Source organism: Aplysia californica, unplaced genomic scaffold, assembly GCF_000002075.1.
Source record: "Aplysia californica isolate F4 #8 unplaced genomic scaffold, AplCal3.0 scaffold01332, whole genome shotgun sequence".
Classification (NCBI taxonomy): domain Eukaryota; kingdom Metazoa; phylum Mollusca; class Gastropoda; order Aplysiida; family Aplysiidae; genus Aplysia; species Aplysia californica.
The window spans coordinates 104,181-117,939 of record NW_004798602.1 but is presented as its reverse complement, the minus strand read 5'-3'; the positions used below and the strand labels follow the sequence as shown (position 1 = coordinate 117,939).

Here is a 13,759-nt window from a genome sequence, read left to right as displayed (position 1 = left end):
AAATGTTATAGGTTACTGCCAAGGTCGAGCGGTCTTATTTTCTCGCAGTACCTTTTGAAGGCATTTTCAAATGAAGTATAGTCCGGGAACGATGCCCCGACCACAATTGAAGTATCTGAATATTCAGACATTTAGAATTTTCTAACTTTAGAAATTGAATTTGATGCAAAAAATGCTTCTTCCCTGTCCTCGCAGAATGACAGAATGAAAAGATGACGCCTAAATCTCGAGATCGGAATCCGTTCAGAGAAATAGAGTTCAGCTTTATTTTCTCGAACGTTCGGAGAAATAGTCACTTCGTTCATAAAAAGGTTACTGCAAACTAAGGTTCCTACTTGTTTTCTTTGATGTAAGACTTTGATGCGGGTCAAATAAAAGGGGATTTTCAGCATATAGTCTACAGCTAAAATTAAAACATGATTTGTGATATAAACGTTGACATATGTTCCTCAACACCACAATCTAAAGGATGCCTAAGAAACTCGATTTAAGAGACGGGGTGAGTAGTTCTTGAGACTCACGTGGAAATGTCTTAGACGTCTAGACAGTGAATGGATGAAATCAAGCTTACAGTGAAATAAGGGGGCTGGATGGTGTCGCTGTCTCAAAATGAGCAATTTGTTGGCAAGGTTTCTGTAAGTAATTTATTGTTGGGCTAAAGAGTGCCGGCCAGCAAGGGAATTAAGATTCCTTTTTATATCAAATTGACTCAATGTAAAATGTTTCAGTTTCTGAATCAATAAATGATAGAGGTGTAAAATTGTATCTCACCTGTCCTATGACTTGCGGGGGAATAAAAAGTTTGACAAATGAAAGCTGACAGTTTTCTGCTGTCCATTCAAACACAAGCCAAGACTGCTTTAACATGAGCAGCAAGCATGGTATCTGGGAAGTACTGTGGCCTTCTCTCGTCCCCCTTCAACTCGCCTACTTATATTATTAGTAGTCTGACGTGTGTCTGCAATTTGTATGATGAGCATATTTAGCGGATTTCCGCAACCGCCGTTTTTTCTGCTAAATTCTGCTGCTGTAAGGGGCACCTCCCAGTAATGCGCCACCACTTTCTGTACATAATCAAGATGGTAAATATTTGGTAAGTGACTCTTTTACTTGAAATTATCTTCCAAACCCTCAAATTGGTATGAAATCACCTTGCTTTGATAAATTGATGGTATTTTTTTCAGCATTCTAGGGTTAAATAATATAATGATAATGGGTGTCTTGCGAAAATGGTCTTCTGTCATGATCACGCGGAAAGTTCCTCCTTTGAAAATTTTTTTTGAGTTGAGACTTATGGATGAGGAGCTTTTTAATTTTAATCCCTTTTTTTTTTTTTCGGTGTTGTCATGATTTGTGTGTTGTCGTGGCAGGAGTCCAAGCGACATCTGAGTTCTCTGAACCAGCTGGGTATTGGTTCTCTCGTGCGGGAAATTGCTGAAGGCGTTGATGTCAGCTCTGCTCCTGGGGACACTTTTGAAGGTAAAACTATGCCTCATGTGTGTTATCCCCTTACAATGTTTGAAGGTATAGCCATAGCTGTACATGTATAGATTATACCCATATCCTTACTATATTTGAAGGTTATAATTGTTCAGATGTATTATCCGTACAATGTTTCCTATTTTATTGGATTTCTATTTGTAAAGTAAAGTAAAGTCGTTCCCGCATCCGATCCGGACTTTGGGGATTGCCTTGTTAGTGAGACAACTTCCTGGGCCTTTCGCATAATATTGTGGTAGGGTGGCCAGTTCCTTTCCACACCGCCTTTACTTCCCAAACTCGAAGTTAGGTACCCATTACTGCTGGGTGGGCAGGAGGGGGACCCATCAGTATTGCACAGTGTGCTTAACATGGTGTCTTTTGATTTCTGAACGTTTTTCTTTTCTGCTTTTTCATAAACTTAGAAAAAGTAAACCTGTATTTATGACTCATTGTTAAGCATCCAGTATGAGGCAATATTTGTCGTAAGCATTTATTTAAAATGATGATAATTTTTTCATATTTCATGACTTACTTTGCATCTCATCGTTCTATGTTCCCCCCCCCCAGACTGTAATGTCAAGTCACCAACTGCTGTGGATTTCTCTGACATAGTGGAGACAGCGGAGGAGGAGGAGAGCTCAGAGGATAAAAAAGACGGAGGTTTGCTCGCAGTACAGCTGCTTCCTTCGTCTGTTTCACAGAATCATTGCCTTTTCGTTTTGCTGTTCACAGAATCATTGCCTTTTCATTTTGCTGTCTCGTGAACATTGCCTTGAAATTTTGTTGTCACATAAAAATTGCCTCGTCATTTTGCTGTCTACCCCCCGGGGCAGTGCCACTGACTGTAGTGTCTTTAGGCCATTCCCAAAGGGGGGACCTTTCTCGTTCAAGCATAGTAGAATTGTAAATGGGCTGACTCATGTCACGCTCATAACTGTGCCTGATCTACAACTGGGAACTGCTGCTTTTTCTTTCGTGATCCTTACTATTGTCATTTTCCTCTACTTCTTTTGTATGTTTGTCACTCTCTTGTGACCTGCTATTTCCGGGGTGCCTTGATAGTCGAAGCAGACCTTGTGCTGTTGAAGCTAGAGAGGTAAGCAGAATAAGTCTGATTCCCTGTAAAGAATTCTCTGTTGACACCCACCCCTTGGCGCTCATATGACCGTATGCAGTTGCGAGCGCCGTAAATCCCTCCACTATAAAAAATTGTAAAAAAATTTTGCTGTCACATAATCATTGCTTAGTCAATTTGCTGTCACATTATTCCAGCACCTCTAATCTTTCATCATCATAATTTGTAAGACTGACCGTCACAAGAACTCCCATTCTTCCTCTATTGTTGCCCTGTGTGGTTTCCGCATTGTCTCATTGTTCATTACTGACCTTGCAATCGAGAAGAAAAAGAAGGAGAAAACTATTGACACCCTTTTAAGATGACCACTTGCTTTGGATGACTAGTTGTGCCTCACAGTAAGTCTGCTGCTTTTTCTTTCCTCCTCCTTACTATCATCATTTTTCCTCTACTTCTTTTGTATGTTTGTCACTCTCTTGTGAACTGCTATTTCCGGGGTGCCTTGATAGTCGAAGCAGACTTTGTGCTGATGAGGCTAGAGAGGTGAGCAGAGTAATCCTGAATTCCCCATTTCTATTTCTCTGTTGACATCCACCCCTTGGCACTCATATGACCGTATGCAGTTTTGAGCGCCGTGAAACCTTACTAAAACAATTGTTTACTATTAACCTTGCAATGGAGAGGAAGAAGACTATTGACACACCTTTTTAAGATGGCCACTTACTTTGAATCACAAGTTGTGCCTCCCCGTACGTCTCCATCTGTTGACAGATTCGGCAGACAGCGATGACAACCAGGAAGAGGACGACAGGAAACTGATGCCTCCCCCGTCCTGGCTTCCCAGCAGCTCCATCAGTGTCCTCACCTCAGAAGGCGGCTCAGGCCCAGGTGAGTACATACATTCATTCAGACTGACAAATAAACACACTTATAAACACACAGACACACACTTCACGTAAACCTCTCTAGTTTTATGTTTAGGAACATATTTTGCTCTCGTTGCAACTTCTGTCCTTTTCTCAGACTAGTTGAGTAAAAACTGCTCCGTGCATGAGACTGCGTTATGTTGGGAGCCCATTGGCACGGTCAGGTGGGGTCTGGTCGGTTTGCTAGCCAGATTGAGGGCGCAAAGTGGCTACCGTGGCACAATCCGATCACCCGACTGGCCACATAAAAAACATTCGCATTTGTTTTCAGGCGACGAGTCGGGCGATCGACTCGACTCAATTCCACGCACAATGGGCACCGGGGGTTAGATGTTGTGTGTAGCAATGTGGGCCTTGTTGTGTAGTATGCAGCAAAACTACTCTGTACTGAGAGAGCTGTGCATGGGCCTGTGGTAGATCTTGTGGGTAGAATGTGGGCTGTGACGTTTGTCGCAATGTGGGACTTGATGTGACATGTTTAGCAAAGTGACTCTTTACAGAGAGAGCTATGCATGATCCTGTGGTAGATGTTGTGGGTAGAGTGTGGGCCATGATGTGGTGATGTGTGTAGCAATGTGGGCCTTGATGTGATGTGTGTAGCAAAACTACTCCACACAGGGAGAGCTGTGCATGGGCCTGTGGTAGATGTTGTGGGTAGAATGTGGGCTGTGACGTGTGTAGCAATCTGGGCCATGATGTGGTGAAGTGTCATGTGTGTAGCAAAACTACGCCATACAGAGAGAGCTGTGCATGAGCCTGTGGTAGCTGTGTGTAGCAATGTGGGTCGGGATGTGGGAATGTGTGCAGCAAAACTATGCCGTACAGGAAGAGCTATGCATGGGCCTGTGTTAGATGTTGTGGGTAGATGGTGGCTGTGTGACATGTGTGACTGTCTTTGGTGAGCGTTGTGTTTAGGAAAGAGGAATAGGCAGATGTAAAATATGAACATACTGATCAAGTTGTTTAGCAGGTTTTGGGCGGAGCAAGTGGTCTGTTGTTTAATGTAAGTTTGGTTATGTACATACTCGCACCTTTTTGTTTTCACTGGTTTCATTTAAGTTTGAACATTTTTATCAAATTTGGTTTTCTTTTTGTTGCTTGAAGTAATAATGCCTGTGCAAGGACTATAGATTTATAAGCCCCTCCCCCCCAGGGCAGTGCTACTGACTGAAATTGTCTTTAGGCCTTTCCCAAAGGGGGGATATTAACATGTTCATATGAACAGTAGAATTGTAAATGGGCTGATTTATCTATGTCACGCTCTTACTGTGCCGGAACAACGTAGGGGTAACTGCTGCTTTTTCTTTCCTAATCCTAATCTTTCCGGGGTGACTTGATAGTCGAAGCAGACTTTGTGCTGTTGAGGCTAGAGAGGTGAGCAGAGTAAGCATGATTCCCCGTTTGGACTTCTGTTGACCTCCACCACCCCTTGGTGCTCATATGACCTTATACAGGTGGGAGCGCTGTAAAACCTTACAAAAACAAACAAAGAGACTAAAATTATCACTATGCAGTACAAATTTAAGTTGCTTCATTAGAGTTGCACCAACCCATGAGTGGATGGTTGGCGGGTGCTCTGGTGTGGTTTGCTTCTTCTTTCCTATCAAACATCTATCATCCTTATCTCCCCTTCTTCTTTTTTGTTTGTTTGTTACTCACTTGTAATACCTCTAATCTTCTGGCACTCATATGACCTTATGCAGTTTTGAGCGCCATAAAAACCTCTACTAAAACTAAAACTAAACCAACCCATGAAACTGACTCGAACTAATTCATGTTGTCCTCGTCACGGATTTTAATTTTCAGCAGGTGGCTCTATTGTTTCCGTCGCGAAAATGTCTCAGGGTAAGCTTCCTCAAGTTTCTGCCCCTGATCAACTTGTGTGACTCTCTCTCTCTTGTTATACGATGGTGTTGAGGCCTGTGTCTTCTGCTCTCTGCTGTATTCATGAGAACAGCATTTATCTCATGAATATGACTAGTATTTATATATAGGCCTATATATATAATATAATATAATAGATAATATATCAAACTCCTTTTTGCCATGAGCTGATGGGACCATCTAAAACATATAACAAATGTGTGGTAATTGGATATATAATCACACACACACACATATTTATATATATATATATCAAAAACTGCTTTTGGCCATGAGCTGATGGGAGTATCTAAAACCTATATATATAACAAACGTGTACGTGTATCACTGTTTGTAACATCTGGCTGAAGGGTGGACACCCAAATATTGTGGGATTTATAACAATATTAAATTTCATAGCCTATTGTTTTCTCCTGTTTTCTCGTATTTATGAACAACAACTCTCTTGGCATTGGGCCGAATGGCAGAAGCCCGTACACTGTTGGTTTGATAACAATAATGTTGACGAGTTTCTGTTCTCTCTAGCTGTGCTAAGGGACTTGCATACACTTACACCTGTTGCGAGCTGTTCTGGATTACAGTGTTGAAGTTCTCGTTTCATTGATTGTATCTGGCTTTGCTTCTTGGTTTCGCCAAAGATAGTAAATAACAAGATGGGCCACTCAGCCAAAAAAGTGTCCGCAGGAAGTTCGCTCTTTGCTTCAGATGGCGCTGCAGTCTGTTTTGAAGCTCTCTTTCGTTTTTCCAGAAGAATAGGAATAGCACCTCCTTGCGTGCGCAGATCGACTGCTGTTCATCAGCAGTACGGGTACGTTCAGTGCGTAGTTTTAGGTTTTTAAAAATTTTAATGACCTCTCGCCTTTCATTCTAAAGTCAAATAAAACGAAGAAAACCATCACCCTTTCCTCCGGAAGAGGTTTTTTGTCAGCGTAACCATTTTAAAAAAGTGTTCTTCCGAAATTTATCCCAAAACATGCTAGTTTCACTTTGATTTTTTAAAACTCAAGTAGGGTAACTCTGTTCGCAAAGAGTGCGCTTTTGTGAAGAGGGCGCCACCAAATTTTGAGGACACTTTTTTAATTGGCTCAAAGAGAGAAGTGGCCCATCTTGTTATGTACTATCATTGGTTTCGCTGATAAAAACATCCTGTTAAGGATGCCAGCATTATCTTGCTTATTAGTTTATATATATATTTTTTTTTCCTTTTGGTTTATTTCTTTAATTGTATTTGGTAATGTAGTAAGAAAAAAAAAGAAAGAATGATTTCTCTATGTAAAAACTTTCCTAAGACTGAGGGTTGGGGGGGGGGGGGGGTGGGGGAGGAGGGGAGAGAAATTGCTTATAATATATTTTTTATTTAAAATGTTTCCCAGAACTGGGGATGGGTGGTGGATGGGTCAGACCGGAATTTTTTCTTTATGTAAGACGGGAATTGCCTTCACTCCCAATATTAATTAAAGTGTGGCCGTGCCATCTCTCTCTCTCTTTATTATTTTCCTTATCATCCTTCTATCGTTATGCAGATCTGTCAAAATACCCCTAGCCTCCCTCCCTCCCTCCCCTTCCATACCCCCTCTCCCCCCCCCCCCCCCCCCCCAATAAACAGTGCAGTGTGAGGCCTTACTTCAAAATGACTTCTTGTGTTTAGTTTGTTCAGTCAGGCACAGAAACGTGAACACGGAGACGACACGGAGACGACCTGAAATCAGACATAGCTTTTTCAACAATTTGCCTCTCTTCGGCTGATATCTCTTCAATTTTTTCGTATCGGTGAACGACACGCAGTTTGGATTTGTTCAGCGTGTTTGTCAGTCCTCGACGTGTTTGCGGTCTCCGTGCCTGACTGTTTTTTATGCTCACGATGTTTTTGTTTTGTGGGCAGAATTATTCATTTGTGGTTCTGTTCTTGAAAAGTTTCCCATGCTCTTTACTTTGTGTTGTTTGTTTTCTCATTTCAACAACCTGACTTTGCCTAATTTGCTTAATTGATGAATGTACGAAGTCATGCACTTGAAGTAGTACCAGTCATGCGCTTGAAGTAGTGCCGTAGTCATTGAATAGAAAGTAAGGAAGAAAAAGCTCAATTAATTTATACTTTGTTCTTCTTTGTTGAGGTTTATTTTCTTAGACATTCTGTGGGAGGAACCAGGAAGGCGATGTATGTGTTCATAATTATATGTGATGAGCTAATGTGTGTATTTGTGATACACAATGTGTGTGTTTGTGATCATATGTAATGAGCTAATGTGTGTATTTGTGATTATATGTTATATGTGATGAGCTAATGTGTGTGTTTGTGATTATATGTTATATGTGATAAACCATGTGTGTGTTTGTAATTATATGTGATGAGCTAATGTGTGTATTTGTGATTATATGTTATATGTGATAAACCATGTGTGTGTTTGTGATTATATGTGTTGAGCTAATGTGTGTATTTGTGATTATGTGAGATAAAGTTTACGACCAATGTGTGTGTTTGTGATTATATGTGATAAACAATGTGTGTGTTTGTGATTATATGTGATAAACAATGTGTGTGTTTGTGATTATATGTGATAAACAATGTGTGTGATTGTGATTATATGTGATGAGCTAATGTGTGTATTTGTGATTATATGTGATAAACAATGTGTGTGTTTGTGATAAGCAATCATTCAATGTGTTTTTGTGATTATATGTATTGAGCAGTGTGTATATTTGTGATAAACAATGTTTGTGTTTACGATAAGCGTGTCCTTTAGCCCTGGCGTTCCCTGCTATAATAATGCTTGATACCTTCCCGCTTCCCGCTTTCTGCTCTCTGGTTTGCTACAGCCTCGGTTTCATTAACTCTGATGCCACTATGGAAACTTTGATAATGTTTTCAGTGGAAAGGAGACTTTTTCTTGCTGTTTTTTCTACCGTTTTGATCATTTTTGTTTTTTTTGCATTACTTGCTTGCTTTTGTACAAGTGAAGAAAATGAGTGGGTGGTTGGCGGGTGCTCTGGTATGGTTTGCCCCTTCTTTCCTATCAAACATCTCTCGTCTTTATCTTCCCTCCTTCTTTTTTTGTGTTTGTTACTCTCTTGTAACCCATCTATTCTTCGGCACTTATTGTGTTGCTAGTGCCGTAAAACACTTACAACTTTACTTTTTACTTTACTTTTCCGATCCAGCGACCTTCTGGGTTCTAGCCCTTCGGTCTGTCGATATGGCAAAGAATTAAAACACTTACAAAAAACTAAAAGAAAAAAAAAATTGATGGAAGGTTGTTGCCTGTATGCAGGGGTCAGTGTCAAAGTGTCAGTTCTTGTCTGCTGTATGCTGAGCAAATAGAACTGTCGATAATGGGGGTGGGTGGAGGCTGTCGCTGGCAGGTCACACTGCTTTCCCCTCTCCCTCTGTTGTTTCTGTCTGTGTGGATGGTTGGAGGGTGTCACTGGTAGGTCCTACTTCTTTTCTCTCCCTCTGTTGTTTCTGTCTGTGTGGATGGTTGGAGGGTGTCACTGGTAGGTCCGTCTCTTTTCTCTCCCTCTGCTGTTTCTGTATGTGTGGATGGTTGGAGGGTGTCATTGGTAGGTCCTACTTCTTTTCTCTCCCGCTGATGTTTCTGTCTGATCATGTTACTTTTATCCAGCGCTAAATGACAGCTATTTTGTTGATGTCATTACTCATTACTCAAGCGAACGAACTCTGAATAATGTCTCTTATTTCCCGTTCACTTCTCCCCCCCCCCCCCCCACACACACACCCACACCCACGCTCACACACACCCACACACACACACACAGATGAACAGATATCCCCATCATCCCTGAGCCCGGGCAGAAAGCTGAACACCCCTCTGGCAGACATGATGCCCCCGGAGCTGGCTAACGTAGATGTGACCTCCATCTTCCCCGAATTCCGACATGGGCAGGTGAGTGGTCAGATGGTCGGAGTGTGTGACAGATGAGTGGTCAGTGTGTGTGACAGATGAGTGGTCAGTGTGTGGGTGTGACAGATGAGTGGTCAGTGTGTGGGTGCGACATGTAGGTGAGTGGTCAAGTCATGAGAGAGTGTGATGGGTAGGTGAAATAGCACTTTTGGTACTGTTACTCGCCAGCCGTAGTATGTATGCCCTCATTACGGTTAAGTGACTTTTATGGCCAACTCGACCAGGCTCACTAAACATATTTATACAATGGAGCCTCTAGGCTGAAGTAAATACCAAAGGCCAAAGGAAGTCAGTCTATGTGATAGCTGAATGGTTGATGGAAACACTGTGAATTTTTAAAGAGCGTTTCTTTGGCTGTGAAAGTTTTTAAAAAACTTTAAAAAGTCTACGATGGCTTTAGCGTTCTAAACTGGTGCAGTACTGTTTTTTGTTTTTTTCACTAGCTGAGTCTTCGGTACTGTAAGTCAAATTAAACAGATGATTAGAGTGTGTGATGTGTAGGTGAATTTGACATATGAGTAGAGTGTGATGTGATGGGCAATTTCGACTGTACTTTCAATTGAAAAATGGAGACTTGTATTTTTATTTTGTCTATTTTAGGTGTTGAGATTTTCCCGACTGTTCAAGCCAGCTCACGTGCCGCATATCTGGAGAAAGAAACGGAAAAAGAAAGAGGAAGACGAAGAGAAGAAGTCAAAAGAAGGGGATAAGCAAGGTGAAGGAAAAAAGAAGGAAGAGCCAGAGAAGAAAGATGGCAAGTTGAAGGAGGAATCTGAGGGAGGCGAGGAGGATGGAAAGAAGGCTGCAGGGGAGGAGGCAGATGTGGAGGAGGAAGAGGAAGACGAGGAAGTGAAGCTGGTGTTGAACCTGGGAAGAGGGCCCAAGCCTGAGGAGTTGGCCGACGATGATGAGGTAGGTATCTGTACAGGTATTTGTGTTTAGCCGACGATGATGAAGTAGGAATCTGTATAGGTATTTGTGTTTAGCTGATGATGATGAGATAGGTATCTGTATAGCTATTTGTATTTGGCAGAAGATGATGAGGTAGGAATTTGTATTTGTATTTGTATTTAGCAGAAGATGATGATGAGATAGGAACTGATTTGTCAGTTGTCTTAGTAGATAATGAGGTAGGTATTTGTATTTGGTAGAAAATAGTGAGCTCGGTATTTGTATTTGGTAGAAATTGGTGAGCTTGGGATTTGTATTTGGTAGAAAATGGTGAGCTCGGTATTTGTATTTGGTAGAAAATGGTGAGCTCGGTATTTGTGTTTGGTAGATGATTGCCTCCTTTCTTAATTCCGTTCTTTGCCTTTACAGTGTGCTGTCACTTTCCACATGTCAGTTTATTTACTGTGATTTTGACAATTTCCCCCTACCCCCCCCTCCTCAAGGATTTGCTGAAGCGACCCATGGACTACTCCTCGTCCCGCGGGAATCAGTCCAACACGGCAGAGGCGGAGTCAGAGACAGACGTGGCCCCGTGGCGCTACGGCCCCGCCCAGTACTGGTACGACCATTTGGGCGTGGATGAGACGGGGCAGGGGTTCCAGTACGACTTCAAGCTCAAACCTGTAAGTCACTCACAGGGCAGGCCGAACTTCGTTTAAATCAGTTTTTGCATTGTCTGTCATCATATACGCCTTTATCAGTGGGTTCTTTGATTATTTTTACTTCTTTTTCTTCTTTTATGTGAACAAAACAGCATATTTGCTACCTCAGAATTACAAAGTTCTATCTGCTCACGACCTAGTTTTGAGAAATTTGGTGCCAAGATGTTTGAGTTTTACAATATGTCAAGCTTTTTCTAATCCTATTCTTTGAGTATCTTGACAACGACTCCGAATATTCTTACAACTTTTTTTAGAGCTGATAGAGCATTTTCTTTCTGATCTCATGGTCTCAGTAACTCTAAACGGCAAAAATTGTCAGATACAACTTTGTAATTATGAGGTAGGGTATTGTCCACAAGCTGTTCCAATGTACCTAGCCCAGACAGCAAACTTTTCAGGAGAGAGAAAAAACTGTTTCATTATGTCATCAATTGTTCTTCTTTTGTGCATTTACAGCGAATTATAGGTGATTTCCAGGTTGAGAACCATAGATATGGGGTACATAGAAGCAGAACCAATAAATTGGCAAAAAGATATTATTAATCCGAATACAGGAAAAAGAGGCTAAAACAGCACCTGGACATGGATGGCTGGTGCCTCTATAAATAAATCATTGATGGTCAGGGTCAGCCAACACACACATAGCCAGCACGCACACCAACACACATATAGCCAACACGCACGTAGCCTATGGATTTTCAGGTCCTGAAATTTTTCTTATCCATGCCTATCCTGTGTATTAAAAACAGGTAGATCTATATAGCGAAATTTGTACATAATGAAGATATTTGTGTGATCCGATGATTTTTCTTTGTGTATACTAAACTGCACATATTTGTAACTCAGTGATAGTGTCTCTGTATATATTTGTAACACAACGATCATGTCTCTGGTTGTTTTTTTTTTCAAAGGATGAGGTCAAGGAACGAGAGGCGGAGGAGTCTGCCAGGCTGGACAAAGACCTGGACTACGACCGCTACCTGATGGTCACTCAGCAGCGCTGGGAGGACAAGATCATCTGGGATGGGGAGGAGGCCAAACACAAAGTCCTCACCGAGCACAAGAAGAACGCAGAGTTTGCTGGATGGGTGCCCAGCACCAACAACAGAACCTTTGCTCAGTGTAAGGCTCTCAGACTTTGCTAAGACTTTGCTCAGTGTAAGGCTCTCAGACTTTGCTAAAACTTTGCTCGGCGTAAGGCTCTCAGACTTTGCTAAAACTTTGCTCGGCGTAAGGCTCTCAGACTTTGCTAAAACTTTGCTCAGTGTAAGGCTCTGATACTTTGCTAAAACTTTGCTCAGTGTAAGGCTCTCAGACTTTGCTAAAACTTTGCTCGGTGTAAGGCTCTCATACTTTGCTAAAACTTTGCTCAGTGTAAGGCTCTGATACTTTGCTAAAACTTTGCTCAGTGTAAGGCTCTCAGACTTTGCTAAAACTTTGCTCGGCGTAAGGCTCTCAGACTTTGCTAAAACTTTGCTCAGTGTAAGAGTCTCATACTTTGCTAAAACTTTGCTCAGTGTAAGAGTTAAACTTTGGTCATTGTAAGAGTCTCAAACTTCTCTCAGTGTAAGACTCAAACTGTACCCAGTATAAAATTACTCAGTGTAAAAGCCAAACTTTGCTCCATGTAAAAATGGTCACTTTTAAGCGCAAGGGGGCTATCCCGCAAAGTGCTGTTTTGAGAATATCGAAGGTAAAGTTTTTGGACCCTTGTTCAGTTTCTTTAAAAGTTAAGGAGAATTTTCTCTATAACCAAACAAATATACACGCCAATGAAACCAAACTTCTCCTATAGGTAGGGCAATGCCCGCTTTTGGTGTAGGTCAAGATTTCTGGAAACTCCCGAAATCTGGGGCTAGCCCGCTTGTCCTTAAAAGCGACCCATTATTTAGTGTAAAAGTCAAACTGTACTAAGTATTAGACTCACAGCCTCACTGTAGCTCGTCCTCAGCTATAAGACTGTAATGGTTCTGTAACTTTCTTTGTTTGTATGCCTGAGCCATTTTTTCCAAAAGTCCCAACATTTTTAGGAAGACAACCTCTACAACTGAACCAATTACTCATCCATATGCTGTCTGTCTCTGTTTCCGATCATTAAGTTTTTCTTTCTTTTTGTCCAGCAAGCAATATTTGTATGACCCTGTCGTATTACTGCATTGTTTTGTTTTGTTTGATCTGTTCACAGCACGGTCCCAGTCTGGGCTTCTACAGCGGTCTAAGTCGATGCTGTCCAAACCAGGTCAGTGGTAGTGGCTCTTGGTGGGGGAACTGGGTCAGTTGTTCAGTAGGGGAGCTGGGTAGGTGGGTCAATTGGGGAACTGGTTCAGAGGTCAATGGGGGAACGGGGTAAGTGGGTCAATTGGGGAACTGGTCAGTTGTTCAGTAGGGGAGCTGGGTAAGTGGGTCAAGTGGGGAACTGGGTCAGTTGTTCAGTAGGGGAGCTGGGTAAGTGGGTCAAGTGGGGAACTGGGTCAGTTGTTCAGTAGGGGAGCTGGGTAAGTGGGTCAATTGGGGTACTGGTTCAGAGGTCAATGGGGTAAGTGGGTCTATAAGGGAAGTGGGTCAATGGGGGAACTGGGTCAGTAGGTCAATGGGGGAACTGGATGTTTTTAGGTCAATTCTTTTTTCTCACTCTATTGCTTTTGTCTGTCTTGCTTTTTCCCAGTACTAAATGACCGTTATTGCGTTGATGTATTTCTGAAACACTATATGACCGTTACTGCGTTAATGTATTTCTGAAACACTATATGACCGTTAGTGCGTTGATGTATTTCTGAAACACTATATGACCGTTAGTGCGTTGTTGTATTTCTAAAACACTATATGACCGTTATTGCGTTGATGCATTTCTAAAACACT

General features: G+C 41.8%; 1 protein-coding gene across 1 annotated transcript in view; it reads left to right on the top strand.

Moving 5' to 3' along the window:
* Nucleotides 1–1,370: 1,370 nt before the first annotated feature.
* LOC101857304 (transcription initiation factor TFIID subunit 1) overlaps nucleotides 1,371–13,759 on the top strand; it is a gene marked incomplete at its 5' end in the record, with an annotated part of 61,244 nt that continues 48,855 nt past the window's right edge. The window contains 9 exon segments of the mRNA XM_013090547.1: nucleotides 1,371–1,479; nucleotides 2,050–2,142; nucleotides 3,329–3,445; nucleotides 5,290–5,328; nucleotides 9,142–9,269; nucleotides 9,888–10,199; nucleotides 10,682–10,861; nucleotides 11,812–12,022; nucleotides 13,086–13,139. Of these exon segments, the coding sequence (XP_012946001.1) occupies nucleotides 1,371–1,479; nucleotides 2,050–2,142; nucleotides 3,329–3,445; nucleotides 5,290–5,328; nucleotides 9,142–9,269; nucleotides 9,888–10,199; nucleotides 10,682–10,861; nucleotides 11,812–12,022; nucleotides 13,086–13,139 (1,243 nt within the window).